Genomic DNA, 17,902 nt, shown 5'->3' with positions numbered 1-17,902 from the left:
TAAATAAATACAATTTGTTGTTTAAGTTAGTTGCTCGCTCTGTGGTATATTGTAACTACAGCTCCCCAAAACTAAAACTGCTGTGGGATGTCTTTCTGTATGCTGTGAATATGTGTGGCTTCCATTGGATAATAACTAAAGCTGTTTTGGTCTATGACAAGAAAGCTTAAAGCCAGATGGGAAATTCAAGAGAGCCCAAAATTCAAATTTTGTTTCTCTCAAAAACAAAGAGAAGGGCGGAGTGGAGAGAGCCACCAACCACCAAAGGAGCAACAAGATGCCAGCAGACTGGTAATGCCATGGTCACGTGGCAACATATAGATTAATAGGAATAATTTAAGATTAAAGAGCTAGCTAGCCAGAAGCTTGAGCCATAGGACATACAGTTTGTAATTAATATAAGCCTCTATGTGTTTACTTGGGACTGAGCGGCTGCAGGACTGGACAGGATATAGGAAAACTTCTGTCTACATAAAACACAGCCTTTATTTTATGTATTCTAAAGTAGATCCAATGGTAACACCCACTTTCTGCCAAGAGTATTTCTTCAGCCCAAAAAACCCCAAACAGCATATACATGTATATGTGTGTATGTATATATGTATATGTATATATTGGAAGCAAAACCTACCAGATAATTAGACTGATGACAAGATGTGACATGTGGGTAATTAAATTACTAAATATAAATCTGGCTAATAATTGCATTATTAAAAAATAAACTTCTATACACTATGCATGGAGATAAGAAAACTGAATCATTATAGCCACTGCTTACAAACACAGGAGTTTGCTGTTGTGGATAATAGCACAAAAGCACTATCCACATAATCATCAGACATTCTTCTGGACACATTCAGGTCCTCAGGGATGGTCATGCAGACCCACTATGACAGATGATGAGCATTCTACAAAGTATTTCCTGCCTCTAGCCAGTGAAGCTTCTGCCACCATTTCCTGGCAGTCTCTTTATACTGCCTTCTCTCTCTTATGCTGCTCAAATCTCCCTTTCTGCCTGGTATTCAGGGTCTATCAGAAATAACTAATCATTTGTTGTGGTTTGGATGACAAAATATCCCATGAGCTTACATGTTTAATCCCTTGGTCCTGCATTTGTGGTGCTTCTTAAGGAATTATGGAAGTTTTTGGAAGTGCATTTCTGTGGGCAGGTTTTAAAAGTTTATAGCTTAACCCTACTTCTTGTTGGCTCTCTCTGCTTCCTGTATTCTACTGAAATGTGATCAGCAAACTTCCTGATCCAGGCACTTCCTGCCATGCCTTCCTTATCATTGTGGACTCTCCCTTTGGAACTGTAAACCAAAATAAACTCTTCTATACATTGCTTATGGTCATGGAATTGTATCACAAAAACATAAATTAACTAACACAGTATGCATTTATCTCTGGTAGGCCAAAGGTTAAACCTAGTTCTCAAACACATTAAGCCTGGATTCCACCATAGACCCATGTACTTAAAGAGACTGTGTTTGGCTTCATGCTCTATGGACCAGTCACTAGGTGGCAAAAGATGTAATTTGACTATTCTGAGAATCAAATTTTAAGCTTTATTTACTGGATAAGTGGAGACATCAAACTATAATCTTGCAGGATTCCCATGAAGACCAGGTGAAAAACTGTTTGTGAAAATGTACAACCCAGAGCCTATTGATTAGACAACAGGACAAAGGAAAGGAAGGTCTGGCCATGACTGAAATTTTTCACTTCAAGAAATAAGTAAAGGGAGTAACCATGGTGAAGCAAGGAAGGTAAAAATAAACACTTAAAGAATCTATTTAGAATGTCATGCATATTTTTTAATTCTAAAATCAGGGACTCTAGAGAAAGTACCATAAAAATTCTTCAAAGGGAAAAAAAAATACTCCAATACCATGGTGACAAAACATTGAAAAGGGGAGGCTCCGCCCCATACCCACGGGCGCCGCCATGTTGGGGGTCCTTGCTAGGGACAAGTAGGCGTCCCCGTAAGATGCCAGCAAGCGCGCGCTGCTGCTGCCAAGATGGCGTCCATGCGGGAGAGCGACACGGGCCTGTGGCTACACAACAAACTGGGCGCCACAGACGAGTTGTGGGCGCCGCCCAGCATCGCGTCCCTGCTCACCGCAGCGGTCATCGATAATATCCGCCTCTGCTTCCACCGCCTCTCATCGGCTGTGAAACTCAAGCTGCTGCTAGGGACTCTGCATCTTCCACGCCGCACGGTGGATGAGATGAAGGGCGCTCTGATGGATATTATCCAACTAGCTACCCTGGACTCAGATCCCTGGGTCCTCATGGTTGCTGACATTCTGAAATCCTTTCCTGAGACGGGCTCACTTAATCTAGACCTCGAGGAGCAGAACCCCAATGTTCAAGACATCTTAGGAGAACTTAGAGAAAAAGTAGGTGAGTGCGAGGCATCTGCCATGCTGCCACTGGAGTGCCAGTACCTGAACAAGAATGCCCTGACCACCCTTGCTGGGCCCCTAACCCCACCGGTGAAGCATTTTCAGCTGAAGCGGAAACCCAAGAGTGCCACTCTGAGGGCAGAGCTGCTGCAGAAGTCCACCGAGACAGCCCAGCAGCTGAAGAGAAGTGCCGGGATGCCATTCCATGCCAAGGGCCGGGGGCTGCTCCGCAAGATGGACACTACAACCCCTCTCAAAGGCATCCCGAAGCAAGCCCCCTTCAGAAGTCCCCCCACGCCCAGTGTCTTCAGCCCCTCCGGGAACCGGACCCCAATACCACCTTCGAGGACACCATTGCAGAAAGAAAGGGGTGTGAAGCTGCTGGATATTTCTGAGCTGAATACGGTTGGTGCTGGCCGAGAGGCAAAGAGGAGGAGGAAGACTTTAGACACAGAAGTGGTGGAAAAGCCCACCAAGGAAGAGACAGTTGTTGAAAATGCCACCCCTGACTATGCTGCTGGCCTGGTGTCCACACAGAAACTTGGGTCTTTGAATAGCGAGCCAGCACTTCCCTCCACAAGTTACCTGCCCTCTACCCCCAGTGTGGTACCGGCCTCCTCTTATATCCCCAGCTCTGAGACGCCCCCAGCCCCTCCTTCCCAGGAAGCCAGCCGACTGCCTGAGGAGCCTAGTGCCCCAAGCCCTACACTACCAGCTCAGTTTAAACAAAGGGCGCCTATGTACAACAGTGGCCTGAGCCCAGCTACTCCAGCACCTGAAGCACCTACCTCGCCTCTGACACCTACTACTCCCCCAGCTGCCACTTCCACTGCTCAGACACCCCCAGTGGCCATGGTGGCCCCACAGACCCAGGCACCTGCCCCTGTTCAGCAGCAACCCAAGAAGAACCTGTCCCTCACGAGAGAACAGATGTTTGCTGCCCAAGAGATGTTCAAGACAGCAAACAAGGTCACTCGGCCAGAGAAGGCCCTCATCCTGGGCTTCATGGCTGGCTCTCGAGAGAACCCATGCCCGGAGCAGGGGGATGTGATCCAGATCAAGCTCAGCGAGCACACAGAGGATCTGCCCAAGGCAGACGGCCAGGGCAGTACCACCATGCTAGTGGACACAGTGTTCGAGATGAACTACGCCACAGGCCAGTGGACACGCTTCAAGAAGTACAAGCCCATGACCAATGTGTCCTAAGTGCCATCCCTGCTGCTGACCTCATCAGGACCGAAGACAAGTTTTGCTGGCTATGCTATGTGACCCGAGGATGTACTCCACCCAGCACCTGCCATGCACAGGCTGCTGGGCTACAGGCTGTTTTAAGTTTTAGATTATTTCTCTGGGGGATGTACTTTTTTTTTTTTTAATTATTATAATGGGTTAGTTTTTGTGTGATTAAGATACTTTTTTTTAAAGATTCAGTATTAATATTCTAATGCTAAAACAAAAAAAAGTTCATTTTAGTGCCTGTTAAGACTTTTACCTTTATTTTTTCTTGTAAAAACCTGCACTAGCTGAGAGGACTTTCTTTGCTTGTGCAGGCCCTCCCTCATGAGGCCGAGGTGACACCTAGCAGGCTAGGCTGTGAGGGGGCTATGACCAGTCTCAGTGCCACTGCCTGCCAAGGATTTGTATATGTTTTTTTGTACAGTTGTAAACATTTCAAACCTGTCTCTGGGTACCTATTTTCATTGTAAAATGATATGAGTATTAAAGTTTAGTTTTTCTAAAGAAAAAACAAAAACAAACAAACAAAAAAACATTGAAAAGGACTGAGCAGTTGACTGATGATGACCCTAGCTGAGATTTCTGTTCTTAGCTATATTTTCAAAAGCATCAAGTCATTCTTCAGTCTCCTGGGAATTGTCAAATTTGTCTGGAGTTTTTACTGATTTCCAGCTATATCTGTCTACTCACGAAAACTTAAAAAGCTACCAATAAACTTCAGCCTTTGAATTTATTAATAAAAAAGAATCTATTTCCAAAAACCTTTGCTCCTATCTTTATGTTCATCTGAAATGTTCCTTCTCTCTCAGACTGTTCAGAGCCATCCAGTTTGTGACAGCATTCCAGCATCCCAGAAGGGAATGTCTGACTTCTTCAAGCTCCATCGTCACTCGCCTCCATCAGCCTTTGTTGGCAACTTTTGTTGAAGAATGTCTAATCCTCTTCCAGCCAAAGGACACTGCCTGAAGGTTACTTATTTCCCCACAGTAGTTTACAGAGGGAATTTTCAATGTGATGCAAAATATTTACTAATGTACTGACTCCACTCCTGTTAAAGGATCTGTAAATTTTTTCCTATGAGTACTTTGTAAATGTTTGACAGATCCACTTGACGAAGAAAGAGTTTGTGAATCAAGCATTCCTGCCATCAAAATATGTTTGAAACAAAACAATAAGAAAGAGGGAATAGTAGTAATAAAAATCTTAAAGTTAATGTAGTAATATTAATTTTTCTTTTGATAATTGGAGACTTAAGTAAGGAAAATAATTTTTAAATTATCATTTAAGAGGTATCAATAACAATACTAAATTATTCCTCACTAAATCCACAAAGTTATTAATAGTGTGTTCATGAACTAACAAAAAGAAGCATCAAGTACACTATTTAAGTAGTCTTAAGTGCTCCCAAGTACACCAACTGAAATAACAGGCAAACATGAAAAATTTGAGATAGAAATATCATAGAAGGAAAAATAAGAGGGCATGATAGAAACACATAAATACTAATTGTAGTCAGTAAAATATTTTCAAAAATCCAGTAATGAGTTAATGGTATAACAACACTAATAAAACAGGTAGCTATGACCATTTGCTGTTTTATAATCAAACACATAGAGTTGGCTATCTCATCCCTTTTTATCAATTATATCACATATCCTAGAAACACTTTAGTTTCTATGAAAGTAGCCACTGATAAAATGATAGCATAATTTACTTCTCTGAGGTATAATCTGCTAATTTATGGCACCAGACACTCAGTGTTCAAGATAGCAAACTCCATTAGATCATTATGTCCTTGATAGTCTGAAAGTTATTATGTGTTAAACTTCTTCAAAAGACATAATCTATAGAACTTTTGAAATATCCAGACAAAGTAACAAACCTTTAAAAAGCATTTGGTTCTGCCTTCCCTAAATGACAACAGCATATAAGCTTATCATACTCTGGTAAGTATTAAAACTGTTTGCTAAATATAGAAATTTATTTTTGTTTACAGATTAGACAAAAACTTTCATGAGACTTGCCATATGGCTAGTCAATAAAACAAACAATGTTTATAGAAAAATCCATTTTATGAAAATCTTACAAAAGAGAAATAAACAAATTGTCTGCACCTTTTTGCTTCTGAACAATTTAGGAATAAATCATGAGCATGACAGAAATAGATGATAAAGGGAGTGAAAGTAGTTATTTACAGTGGCACCAAGAGGTAAAAGTACACTGTGTTGCCAGATTCTCATACCAATTAAACACCTTTTCAAACATGATCCTTTGTTTAGAAATAACTTTCTCAAGAGCAATGCAAGCTAGCATAGTTAACTCAAGAAAATAAGGCAGTTAATTCTTGCTAAGCAAAGTTACTTAGCATGTATCAAATCCAGATCATCATTTCATGTCCTAATTCATCATCAATGACACAGAGAGAAATAAGTTAAACAAATTATACCCAGGAATTCACTAAAAAGTTCAGTTATAAAGATAGATATCAGATGAGAAAAATTCATGAGATACCACTCAATGAAATGTGTTTGATTTTCTTATTTAATAATTTTCTTCACTTTTAAATCTTTGCACTGGAGAACGTTCTGAGAAGTTTGGAATCCTCTTCTGCAATTCAATGTATCTCAAAATTAAAGACTTTTCCAATATCAGCTGTTTCTTGCTTTAGTTTGTTGTGGTGTGCTTTTGTTCTGTTTTTCTTTTTCTTATATTAAGAAAGGAGTTCTCATAATGTGTAATACACAAACAATAATCCAAACTAAATGAAGTGTTTCCAAATGTCCTAACACTTAAACTAAATAAAAATTTACAGAATAGCAATATTTTTAAAAAGCATTTTTAAAAATCCAATTTTTACATATTTTTTTAAAAAGGATTTGCAATGATAAGCTTCTTCATGTAGAACTACTGATTTGTGGAAATTTAAGTCAGGCAAAGATAGTCAGGAATAATCTATTAAGGGAAATATGGTTCACCTACATGTTTATAACAAACTTACCTCTTTTTGCTTTTGATGTCAAGTAGAGCATAAAAGAGAAAAAAATTATGTTTAACTGATTCTAATGTTATTATGTATGGCTTACTCCATAAATACCTACCCAGAGTAAAGGTCCATGAATGATTAAAGATATAGTGTGTAGAAGAGGAACATATAGCTATGCTAGAGGAATCTCACAGGTTTGCAGGGGTGCTAGCTACAAAGTCCTATAATGACTATAACTATAGCACACTATGAACTTTTCTAGTTGATTAGCTATTACTAGGTCACTTTAGTCTAGCTAAAAATGCTATGTAGCCATATTTTTACCATATCATTGAAAACCAAAGAATAGAGTAGCCAGAAAAGGCCTTCCATGGGCATCACATTTTGCACCATGTTCATATCTGTAGCCCCTACCAAATGCACTCAGTACTCAAAAAGGACTTTAAATCTAGAATTAGTATGTAGAGATCCATTACTCAAAATAATAGTCCAGAGGACTTTGGGTGCCGGTTGTGTTGACAAACACTAAAAAGCATTAATGAATTGGATTGTAAGCCTTTGCACACTATTTAAAATGTAGTTACATTTTAAAATAATAAATGTTTTGAGAAAAATAAAAATCTAACACACTGCAAGAATTCATAGTGAATCCAGGAATTCTGTTCTTTTTGCGTATGTATCCAGTTCATAATAAGTAAGTTTTCTGAAACAGAGACTTGCTATAACCTAGGCTGCAATCTAACTCACTATGTAGTTCAGGTTGGCCTTGAACTTGAATCCTCCTTCCTTTTTCCCAAATGCTAGAATTATAGATATACACCACCATGCCTGGCATATACTTTAAACTTTGAAAAGGGGGTTTGTTTTATATACTAGGAAACCTGGCTGATGTTTTTTTTTTCGGTGAACCAGAAAGTGAAGATGACAGGAGTTATTGGCTGAGATTTCTTGAGCCTTATATATGTCACAGGGTATCTCTTCTTCTAGATATTGACCCTCTAGACATGGTCTCATTCTAGGGGTCTTGATTTTCAGCATGATGTGGGCAGACTTTGGTGAATATAAGTACACCTTAATCACTCATTTGCTCTCCAAATATGAAACAATTAAGAATATTTAAAAACTGTGTTTTCTTTCATTTTTAGTGGATACATTTCACTTTTTTCATTAAAGATTTAAATAAGGAAATCTCAATTTTCATGGGTTTAGTAAAATTTTAATATGATTTTAAATTTTAAACTTTAAATTGTATGGTAATATTAAATAGCATAGACTAAAAAGTATAATCTAATGTTCTGTGCACACTCCTGATGTGGAGTTAATCATCATATTGGTCCCTCCAGTAATTAAGGAATTATATCCTTCTATCATAGTTCATTTCACTTATAAAGCTCACGTTCTGAACATGGAATATTAAAAAATGCAAGCTCTGGAGAGGGATATCTGACAAAAATTAGTATTAACAAAAATAAAATAAAATATCAAGAGTGATAGAACTGTGGTCATCAGATGTTCCACCATTGCCTTATTTGTTAACTGGATCCACTTTATAGTTAGGAATGGTTTACTCAGTATCATCCTTATCTTTTCTTTCACTCTAGGAAGAAAGTATGCACCAAGAACTCACCTTGAAAGAGATTTGTATACTTTCAGTCTATATAGTGTCATTTAAAAATGACAAGATGTACTTTGAACATTTTTAACTTGCTCCCTGCCTAAAATAAGAAAAACAGCCTTTCCCCAATTTGATGATTATACCAAATTTTAAAAGCTATTTTAATGTTCTAAAAATCATTAAAGAACACGTCTTTTTAACATCTATGTAAACATCAGGAATTAAGTTCCTATAATGCAAATGAGATTTAATAACAAAAAAAGGTAGAAAAGGATATGCAAACATTTAATGTATATAGCAGAGCAATACTATAAACCAGAGGAGGGAAAATGAAGACTCAATATGCAGCAGGAAATAACTGATCCAATAGTTCAATTTCAAAGACAAATTATAAACCATCTTAACTATTATTTTTAAAATTAAATATTAAGCCAGGTGGTGGTGACACACACCTTTAATCCCAGCACTTGGAGGCAGAGGTAGGTGATCTCTGAGTTTGAGGTCAGCCTGGCTACAAAGGTGAGTTCCAGGACAGCTGGAACTGTTACTCAAAGAAGTCATGTCTTGAAAAACCATACACATACACACACACACACACACACACACACACACACACACACACACACACACAAAACCAAAAAAAAATATTAGTTATCAAAAGTTATAATTAGCTGAGCTTGGTGTTTCCAGCACTCCAGAGGCACAGGCAGGTGAATGTCTATGGGTTTGAGGCCAGCCTGGTATACATAGTAAGTTTTAAGCAAGCCACAAAAACACATTGAAAAACAAAAGTTACATTTACATTCAGAAATTCTGTTAATCAAAACTACAGGAAATAAAGTCTCAAACTGTACACAATGCTACTGGAAAGTTGGCAAATGGCTGTTCAAATCAAGATGTGCTGTAAGTACACAGTAGACACTAAATTTCAAAGACTGAGAAACAAAACAGTGGAATCTCCTATTGAAATGCTATTATGACTATGGTAAATATATACTGTTAAAGTTAAGATGAATTACTTTTTATTTTTCTAATGTGCTTATTACAGAATTTAAAAGTATACATTTTGCTAATATTGATAGCTCTAGTCTAAAGGTTGCATAGTCTGACAGCTATAATTTTTGTCATTTGGGAAGAAATACTCCAGTTTTGCACAGGGAAATACTTAAAGCTTTCTGCAAGATTTTTCTTCCCTTTGATATTTTCCTATGGCTAAAAATAAACAAAAAGATGAGTTGATATGAAAGAGGGAGATATAATATGAAAAACAGAATGCATAACCATGTTTATAGTTGTACCAATGCCGTTAAAATACATATATAAATATAAATTTGTATTTATAAATGTAGATATTTATATGTAATTGCTTGCAAATGTATAGAATGCTTCTAGAAAGATAAAAGAGTTGGGTGGGTACATTTGTGGCAAAGGACTACTTTCTACACAAAGAAATAAAATTGGAAAATTGCCAAATAGCTTTTCTTTTGTGGGGACATTTTCTTCTCTGTGTAGTTTTGGTGCCTGTCCTGGATCTTGCTTTGTAGACCAGGCTAGCCTCAAACTCACAGAGATCCACCTGGCTCTGCCTCTGGAATGCTGGGATTAAAGGCGTGCACCACCGCCGCCCAGCTGCCAAATAGCTTTTAATTAATCATCTATAGTAAGCTATATCTGAAATACACTATATTATATACCAGGATAACTTCATATGTAGCTAACAAAAATAAACTATCTTGAGATACTCTACACAATTAATACCCATATTATTCAACACAGTGACTATGTACTGTGTGACTCAGGACACTTGTGCGATCCTGAGTTTCTGGTACTTCAGGTATTCCAGGTACGTGTGCAATCCTGAGATTCAAAGATCAAAGAGTTTCAGATCCTCAGGGAGCAAACAAGAGAAAGCGGCCGATGTGGGCACAAATGACAAAGTTGCTAGTTCGCTCCAGTGGATGATATCAGAAAAGACTTCATAGTGTTTATTCCTATGTGTATGATGGTAAAACTGATGTATATGAAACACAAAGCTTACACCCTTTATAAGAAAATAAAAGGATAGAAATCTTAGAATTTAAAAATATTCTTTCTTTATTGTGTATGTGTGTGGTATTCTTATATGTGTATGGGTACACTTGCCAAGACATGTGTATGTGCAGAAGTTAATGTTCCTCAAGGGAAGAGAGTTGGATACAGGCTCTCTCATTGAATCTGAAGCTCTCCATTTTTGCTAGGCTGACTGGCAGCCAGTCCTCAGGAGCCACTGTCTCTGCTCTTCCCCACAACACTGAGGATACAGATGTATAATACCATGCCTGCTTCTTATGTGTACTCTGGGGAATCCCAGCTCAGGCCCTTGTTCTTATACTGCAAGCACTTTGCCTATGGAGCCATTTCCCCAGCCTGAAAGTTTAAAAATATTCTTGTGAAGCGAATTGTTAAAAACATCAGGCTAAATTTGAGGATATTTGATATTCATCTAGATATGGAAAATATAGAAATACCTAGAGAAACAAACTACTGTATTTTTTCAGTATTCTATTAGTTGTCTGCCATTAGAGTGAGAAGCAGAATCTATCTGTCAGACAGTAATCTTATTTAATATTGCACAGGAATGTACAATTCAAGATCATTCTATACTAAAAGATTTCCCATAGAAGCAAAATTTCCAAAGAAATACTTAAAGGAGACACTGAAAGTATTATACTCTCCTACAATGAAATTTCTCATCATTAACCCTCAAAATGGAAGAAAATATCATGCACACCATTCGTGACTCATTACAATTTGAAATATGAATTGATTTTTAATTGTGTACTATATTGGGACAAGATAGAAAGAAATAGCTTTTCAAAGCATGGCTGGTAATTTTGTGGAGATAAATCTGAAGCCTTGAGAAGGCTAGTACATGAGTGAATTAGTATTTTGAATTAAGTTTTGTGTTGGCAGATACAAAAACATAGACATGCAATGCTTAAGCCATCATCTTCAGGAAGAACTCTGTGCAAACTAAAGAAAAACACAACTTTGAAAGGTTAAAAGTTTGAGCTGAGGGTATAGTTCAAAGGTAACATGCACTAGGCCCAGAGTTCTCTCATCCAAAAAGAAGATGAAGAGAGACCACAATTTAAACAGAATACTATTTCTACTATATCAAGGAAATGCAGGACAGTGATAGAAGAGGAAAACACATAAATAGGAAAGTCTCTATTAAAAAAAATAAATGTGTGAAGAGCAAACTACTGAGACTGTTATTTGAGGAAATAGAGTTAAGTAATATTCACCAAGGTCTTTCTGCATACAAAATAAGAAGGATGAAGGGGCAGAGGCAATAAAAAACAGGCTGTATGCACAAAGGACTCACTAAATTTCACTTTATAACCAAACTTGCTTCTTTACTCATGTGTTACACACATTCAATCCATTCATCACCCAGATGACATCCTGACTGCTTTATATAATGAGTACATGGTCCTATTTTTAAAACTGTTAGCTGTGGTACTGGAGAGATGGCTCAGTGGTTAAGAGCACTGGTTGCTCTTCTAGAAGACCCAGTTCGATTCCCAACACCCACAAGATGGTTCACAACTGTCTGCCCTAGTGAAGTCAAAGACTTCTTCTGGCCTCTCTGTCATGCACATAGTACACAGTTATATATGCAGGCAGAACACTTACACATATAAAATAAAACTACAGGTTAAAAACAAAAGTAAAAATAAGCCTGTTAGGAGAACCCAGGGCATATAGTCTGTTTACATCCATCAAGACCTCTGTTTTCTGATCCCTTCCAGTCTTTTCCATCATTTCAACTCCTGACCAAGTTCTAACCAAATGCTCATGGCTTTGTACAATTGATTCCCTCTCCATTCTCATTGATCTGCACTTCTGCCTACTCACTGCCTATTTTCTCATTGCCCACACCTGCACTCCTATCATCTCACTGCCCACATCTGCATCTCTTCTTTCTCATTGCCCACACCTGCATCCTTCCCTTCTTACTACTGCATCCCTAGTCTCTCCTTATTAAAGTCTAGGCAATATATATATATAATTTCTAATTTTCTTTTTTATTATAAGAATATCTATTAAATTAATCATTATTTGTTTGCCTGCCTATCTCCCTTACCATATTTTGATTTTCATGAAAAACAACTGTGATGACTGCTTTAAATACTACTATATATCAAAAGCCAAGAAAAGTACCTGACACATACCAAATAATTTTGTTACATTTTGAAGAATGAGTGAACAAATAGATTAATAAAAGAAACATGGTTTTGGTACAAGGTTAATAACATAAGGTTTGTAACATAACAGAAAAATGGGCTAGTTGTTTGAACATAGTGAAATGTAAAAGACAATTTTTACTGTAAAAATGTTCATATGTTGACTACAGAGCTAAAGCAGTGGCTGCATGTCTAAGGGTAATATGTTTTGGTGAGTTGATTTTCAAATCAGCAAACTACAAACTATTACAGAACAAAAATCAGATTTCAGAACAACACTGTTCTCTCACTTTAGCCCATAAATGCTGTCAAAGAAGCAAGAGAAAGACAAGACGGGGGAGGCAGGCAGGGAACACAGCAATGATGTAGAAAATAATGGAAAAAAGCAAAGCAGCTAAGGAAAAAAATTCTTCTGTGGAAAACACAGCATAAACACAAAACTGCTTAGGTTATTAATTCAAGAACAGAGTGGAAAAATGCTTTTAAAGTTTGGAATTTGTTATTCATCTTGTAAAAGTACTGCAAAATCAGGTACTTAATACAAAAATAATATCTATTACCTGTGAAATGTGTTCATTCCTTATGTATCATGGTGGGCTGGTTTTATTTAATGATTAAATGGTAAGACAGTTGCTATTATCACTATCTAGGCCTAACTACTATTTAGGGCATCAATATGGAATAACTGGTAATTTATGGAGATCTACATCTGCTGTCTGATTACAAACTTCTTTCACCACAGAATCCATTTTGATTCAGTCTCATCTAAATTGAGAATCACTTCTCAGCTTAGCTGGTAACAGAGCATTGGGTGGGGCACATGTGAGTGTGTTTCAGGAGATTTATAATATCAAGAACAAGAAGTTAAGGGGCTGGAATGAAGAGATCAGCAGTTAATACTAGTTGCTGCTCTTGCAAGAGGATCTGGGTTTGGTTCTCAGCAATCATATGGTATCTCACAATAGTCTGTAACTCCTATTCCAGGGGATCTGACACCCTATTCTGGCCTCTCAGACACTGCATACATATGGTGCACTTACATATATGCATGCACAGCATCTATACACATAAATTTATATAAATATCTTTAAAAATTAACAGAAGGTCAACTGCCACTCTGAGAAACTATTAGATTTCAGAGACTGACTCAGTAATGGCTGAACTAATGTCACAGGCAGGGCCAGAATTCTTCCCCAAAACTTGGGGTGGAGAGGGAATTCCTCCCAAAAGGATCAGACCCAAAATTCAAGTCCAAGTGGATCAAAGACCTCAACATAAAATCAGATACACTGAACCCAATAGAAGAGAAAGTGGGGGATAGCCTTGAACACACTGGCACAGGAGACAACTTCCTGAACAGAACACCAGTCATGCAGGCCCTAAGATAAGCACGTAATAAATGGGACCTCATGAAACTGAAAAGCTTCTGTAAGGCAAAGGACAACATCAAAAGGACAAAATGGCAGCCTTCAGAATAGGAAAATATCTTCACCAACCCCACATCTGACAGAGGGATGATTTCCAAAATATATAAAGAACTCAAGAAACTAGACATCAACAAAGCAAATAATCTAATTTTTAAAATGGAGGTATAGAACTAAACAGAATTTTCAACAGAGGAATCTCAAACAGTCAAGAAGCACTTAAAGAAATGTTCAACATCCTTAGCCATCAGGGAAATGCAAATCAAGACGACTCTGAGATTCCATCTTAAACCTGTCAGAATGGTGAAGATCAAAAGCACAGGTGACAGCTCATGCTGGTGAGGATGTAGAATAAGGGAAATACTCTTCCATTGCAAGTGGGAGCCACTTTGGAAATCTATATGGCTGTTTCTCAGAAAATTGGGAATCAACCTATCTCAAGACCCAGCTGTACCACTCCTGGGCATATACCCAAAGGATGCTTGTGGTGATATGGTGTTCCCCAAAATATTGTGCACCCTAACAAACTTATCTGGTATCAGAGAACAGAACAACCACTAGATACAGAGGCCAGAAAATGGTGGTACTCACACCTTTAATCCTAGCATTCCAGAGGCAGAAATCCCTCTGGATCTCTGTGAGTTCAAGGCCACATTAGAAACAGCCAGGCATGGTGACACACACCTTTAATCCAAAGAAGTGATGGCAGAAAGCAGAAAGATATATAAGGCATGAAGACCAGAAACTAGAAGCATTTGGCTGGTTAAGCATTTAGGCTTTTGAGCAACAGTTCAGCTGAGATCCATTCGGATGAGGACACAGAGGCTTCCAGTCTGAGGAAACAAGATCAGCTGAGAAGTTGGCTGGGTGAGGTAGCTGTGGCTTGTTCTGCTTCTCTGATCTTCCAGCATTCACCCCAATAACTGGCCTCAGGTATGATTTTATTGATAAGAACTTTTAAGATTCCTGCTATAGATGCTCTACCATACTATCAGGACACCTGTTCAATTATGTTGATAGTAGCTTTATTCATAGTAGCCAGAAACTGGAAACAACCTAGATGTCCACCAACTGAGGAATAAAGAAAGTGTGGTACATTTACACATGGAGTACTACTCAGCTGTTAAAAACAATGATATCATGAAATTTGCCAGCAAATGGATGGAGCTAGAAAATATCATCCTGAGTGAGGTAACCTAGACTCAGAAAGACACATATGGTATGTACTCACTTATAGGTAGATATTAGCCGTAAAGTAAAGGATGGACATGCTACAATCCAAAGATCCAAAGAAGATAAGTAACAAGAAGGGCTCAAGGGGAACACAGGAGTTTCACTGTGAAGGGAAAATAGAACAGACACCACAGGTGGATGGGGGGATCAGGATGGGGGAGGTAGACATGAGAACAGGAAGAATCAGGTAGGGAGGGGAGGTGTAGAGAGCTGCGTGTAGCCGCACCCTAAAGATGGTGCTGGCTTCCACCCTCTGCCTTCCCGATGGCAAACACTCTTTATGGTAAACAGCTCCTTATTTGGCTATGGCTGGATTCGTGTGCTGCTGCCATATGCGTGAACCTGTGGACAGTGCCCACGTGGCTGCTTGGGGTTGGCAGTGCTGCTGCCATATGCGTGAACCTGTGGACAGTGCCCACGTGGCTGCTTGGGGTTGGCAGCCCAGCCCTACTTAGGTGCTGGGAGAGGCTTGCCCCAGGGGAGAGAGAAAGACAATGCAATTAACCAAGGTCCTGATTAAACTGTATTAAGAAGAATCCCGGTGTTGCATCATCCTTGCTGGTCGAGGCGGGCGCGACAAGTGGTGGCCCATACGGGGACAATTACCACGTCTCTCTCCGGATTCAGAACTTATTACAGTCAGGCGGTATACCGGTAAGTCCTCAGGGGGGGGAAAAAAAACTGGGGATCCGCCACAAAAGCGGGTAACGCTCACCTGTAAAAGGGAGAGCGGGATAGCAGAGCTGCGATAAAAGCAGGCGGGTAATTCTAGAGCCGTGATAAAAGTGGACGGGCAATTAGACAAAACAAACAGGGAAACCGGAGGCTGGAGCAATTCTGCAGAGGTTCTGAGAAACCTCCAAGAAACTTCTCAAATTGAGGAAAGAAAAAAAAAGTATACTAACATGGGCGCTTCCTCCTCGCACCCAATTTTTCTGGCTCTTAACGAGCTGCTTCTCTCTAAGAAATTGAAAATAAAAACACACACTCTAGCATGGTTTCTGCAAGAGTGTGATGCAGTTGTTCCTGGGTTTGCAATTTCAGGAAGTCTCACAGTGCCTTCCTGGGAGAAATTGGGAAGAGACCTAGATTTGGATACTGGTGTAGATCGCAGTATCATAGCTAGCAAAGATTGGCCTCGAGGTTGGCCTATACAGGCTTCCTCACAAACATTGCAGGGACTGGGTTATGCCAGTGTTCCAAATGTTAGTGCAAATTTGTTAAATTGGCAAGATTCCGAAGGTCACTCTGGCATTATGCAACCCTATGTCCTTGAGCTTCCAGTGTCCCTCTGGGGGAGGGATCTTATGAAAACCATGGGCTTTCAGTTGAGTAATGAATACTCCAAAGAATCTAAAAATATGAAAAACATGGGGTGTCATCCTGATTTTGGCCTGGGAAAATTTTTACAAGGCAAAAAGGAGCCAATACAAACAGTACCTAGGAAACCCAAACAAGGGTTGGGTTTTTCCTAGGGGCCGCTGAGGAGGGCATTCCCATATCCTGGGTAACAGAGGAGCCAGTTTGGGTTCCTTAGTGGCCACTCTCCTCTGAGAAATTACATGCTGCATATCAATTAGTGAAAGAGCAATTAGAGAAAGGGCACATTAAACCCTCCCTTTCTCCCTGGAATACACCCATATTTGTCATCAGAAGAAATCAGGAAAATGGAGATTGTTACATGATCTTAGAGCTATAAATGAGCAAATGAGAATTATGGGACCTGTACAGCGTGGTCTTCCATTGCTGTCAGCCTTGCCTGAAAATTGGCCTATTATTGTGGTAGATATTAAGGACTGCTTCTTTTCCATTCCACTGAATAGCAAAGACAGTGAGAGATTCGCTTTCACTTTACCATCCACTAATCATGAGGAACCTGATAAAAGATATCAGTGGGTTATATTGCCACAAGGCATGGCCAACAGTCCTACAATGTGTCAATTATTTGTAGCAACTGCTTTAGAACCCTTGAGAGCACATTTTCCTGGCCTGAGATGCCTCCATTATATGGATGATATACTGTTAGCAGCTAAAGAGGAAAGCATTCTTCAAGAAGCATATACCTCACTTGTAGAACTGCTAAAGCAAAAGGGACTCTGTATTGCCCCTGAGAAGGTGCAACAGAGCAAAGTTGTCAATTATCTTGGCTCTAAAATAACTAAACATCATATCATGCCACAAAAGGTAGAGTTAAGGAAGGATCATCTTTGCACATTGAATGATTTTCAAAAATTATTAGGAGATATAAATTGGATAAGAGGAAGTTTAGGAATGGCCAATTATGAGTTAAAACCATTATATGATATTTTAATTGGAGATGCAGCCTTGGATTCACCGAGGCAATTAACCAATGCAGCCCGAGAAGCCTTAACAAAATTAGAAGATAAACTACAAAGAGCTTTTCTTCAAAGAGTACAAAATAATGAGGATATTACCCTGTGCATTCTGCCTACCCAATTACAACCTATGGGAATGTTATGGCAGAAAGGACCCTTGTTATGGATTTATACTAAAATCTCACCTGCAAAATCAATTGAGTATTATCCTGTTGCTGTGGCATTACTTGCGCAACAGGTTATTCAACAATGTTTACAATATTTTGGGACATCACCACAAACGCTAGTTGTTCCTTATGATTCTACTAAAGTCAAGGTATTATGTGCTGCCATAGATGATTGGGCAATTCTGCGTTGTACCTATCCAGGACACATAGATTGCCATTATCCTAAACATCCACTATTAACTTTCTTTAAAGAACATCCTGTAGTTTTCCCTAA

At 38.9% G+C, this 17,902-nt stretch overlaps 3 protein-coding genes across 9 annotated transcripts in view; 2 read left to right on the top strand and 1 right to left on the bottom strand.

The window, feature by feature from the left end:
• The window catches only part of LOC118579918 (zinc finger protein 431-like), a 75,699-nt gene extending 69,429 nt beyond the window's left edge, over positions 1-6,270 (top strand). The window contains exon 4 of the mRNA XM_036181721.1: positions 4,451-6,270. Coding sequence (XP_036037614.1) covers positions 4,451-4,607 — 157 coding nt within the window. The 3' untranslated portion in view covers positions 4,608-6,270. The remainder of the gene's footprint in view (positions 1-4,450) is intronic.
• Positions 1-17,902, bottom strand: part of Bicd1 (BICD cargo adaptor 1) — a 187,912-nt gene that overhangs the window by 14,030 nt on the left and 155,980 nt on the right. For 2 of the 7 annotated variants that reach the window (XM_036181717.1, XM_036181712.1), the window contains one exon: positions 6,640-6,648. The exons of the other annotated variants lie outside the window; for them this stretch is intronic. In XM_036181717.1, the coding sequence (XP_036037610.1) occupies positions 6,640-6,648 (9 nt within the window). The remainder of the gene's footprint in view (positions 1-6,639; positions 6,649-17,902) is intronic. 7 annotated transcript variants of the gene reach the window in all.
• Positions 2,019-3,626, top strand: LOC118579920 (negative elongation factor A). Its single transcript, XM_036181723.1, has one exon. It carries the CDS (start codon positions 2,019-2,021, stop codon positions 3,609-3,611), a length of 1,593 nt encoding a protein of 530 aa, XP_036037616.1. The 3' UTR covers positions 3,612-3,626.

This window comes from Onychomys torridus, chromosome 3 (assembly GCF_903995425.1).
Source record: "Onychomys torridus chromosome 3, mOncTor1.1, whole genome shotgun sequence".
Taxonomy (NCBI): Eukaryota; Metazoa; Chordata; class Mammalia; order Rodentia; family Cricetidae; genus Onychomys; species Onychomys torridus.
The sequence above is the reverse complement of the archived record's forward strand: the minus strand, read 5'-3'. Positions and strand labels throughout refer to the sequence as shown.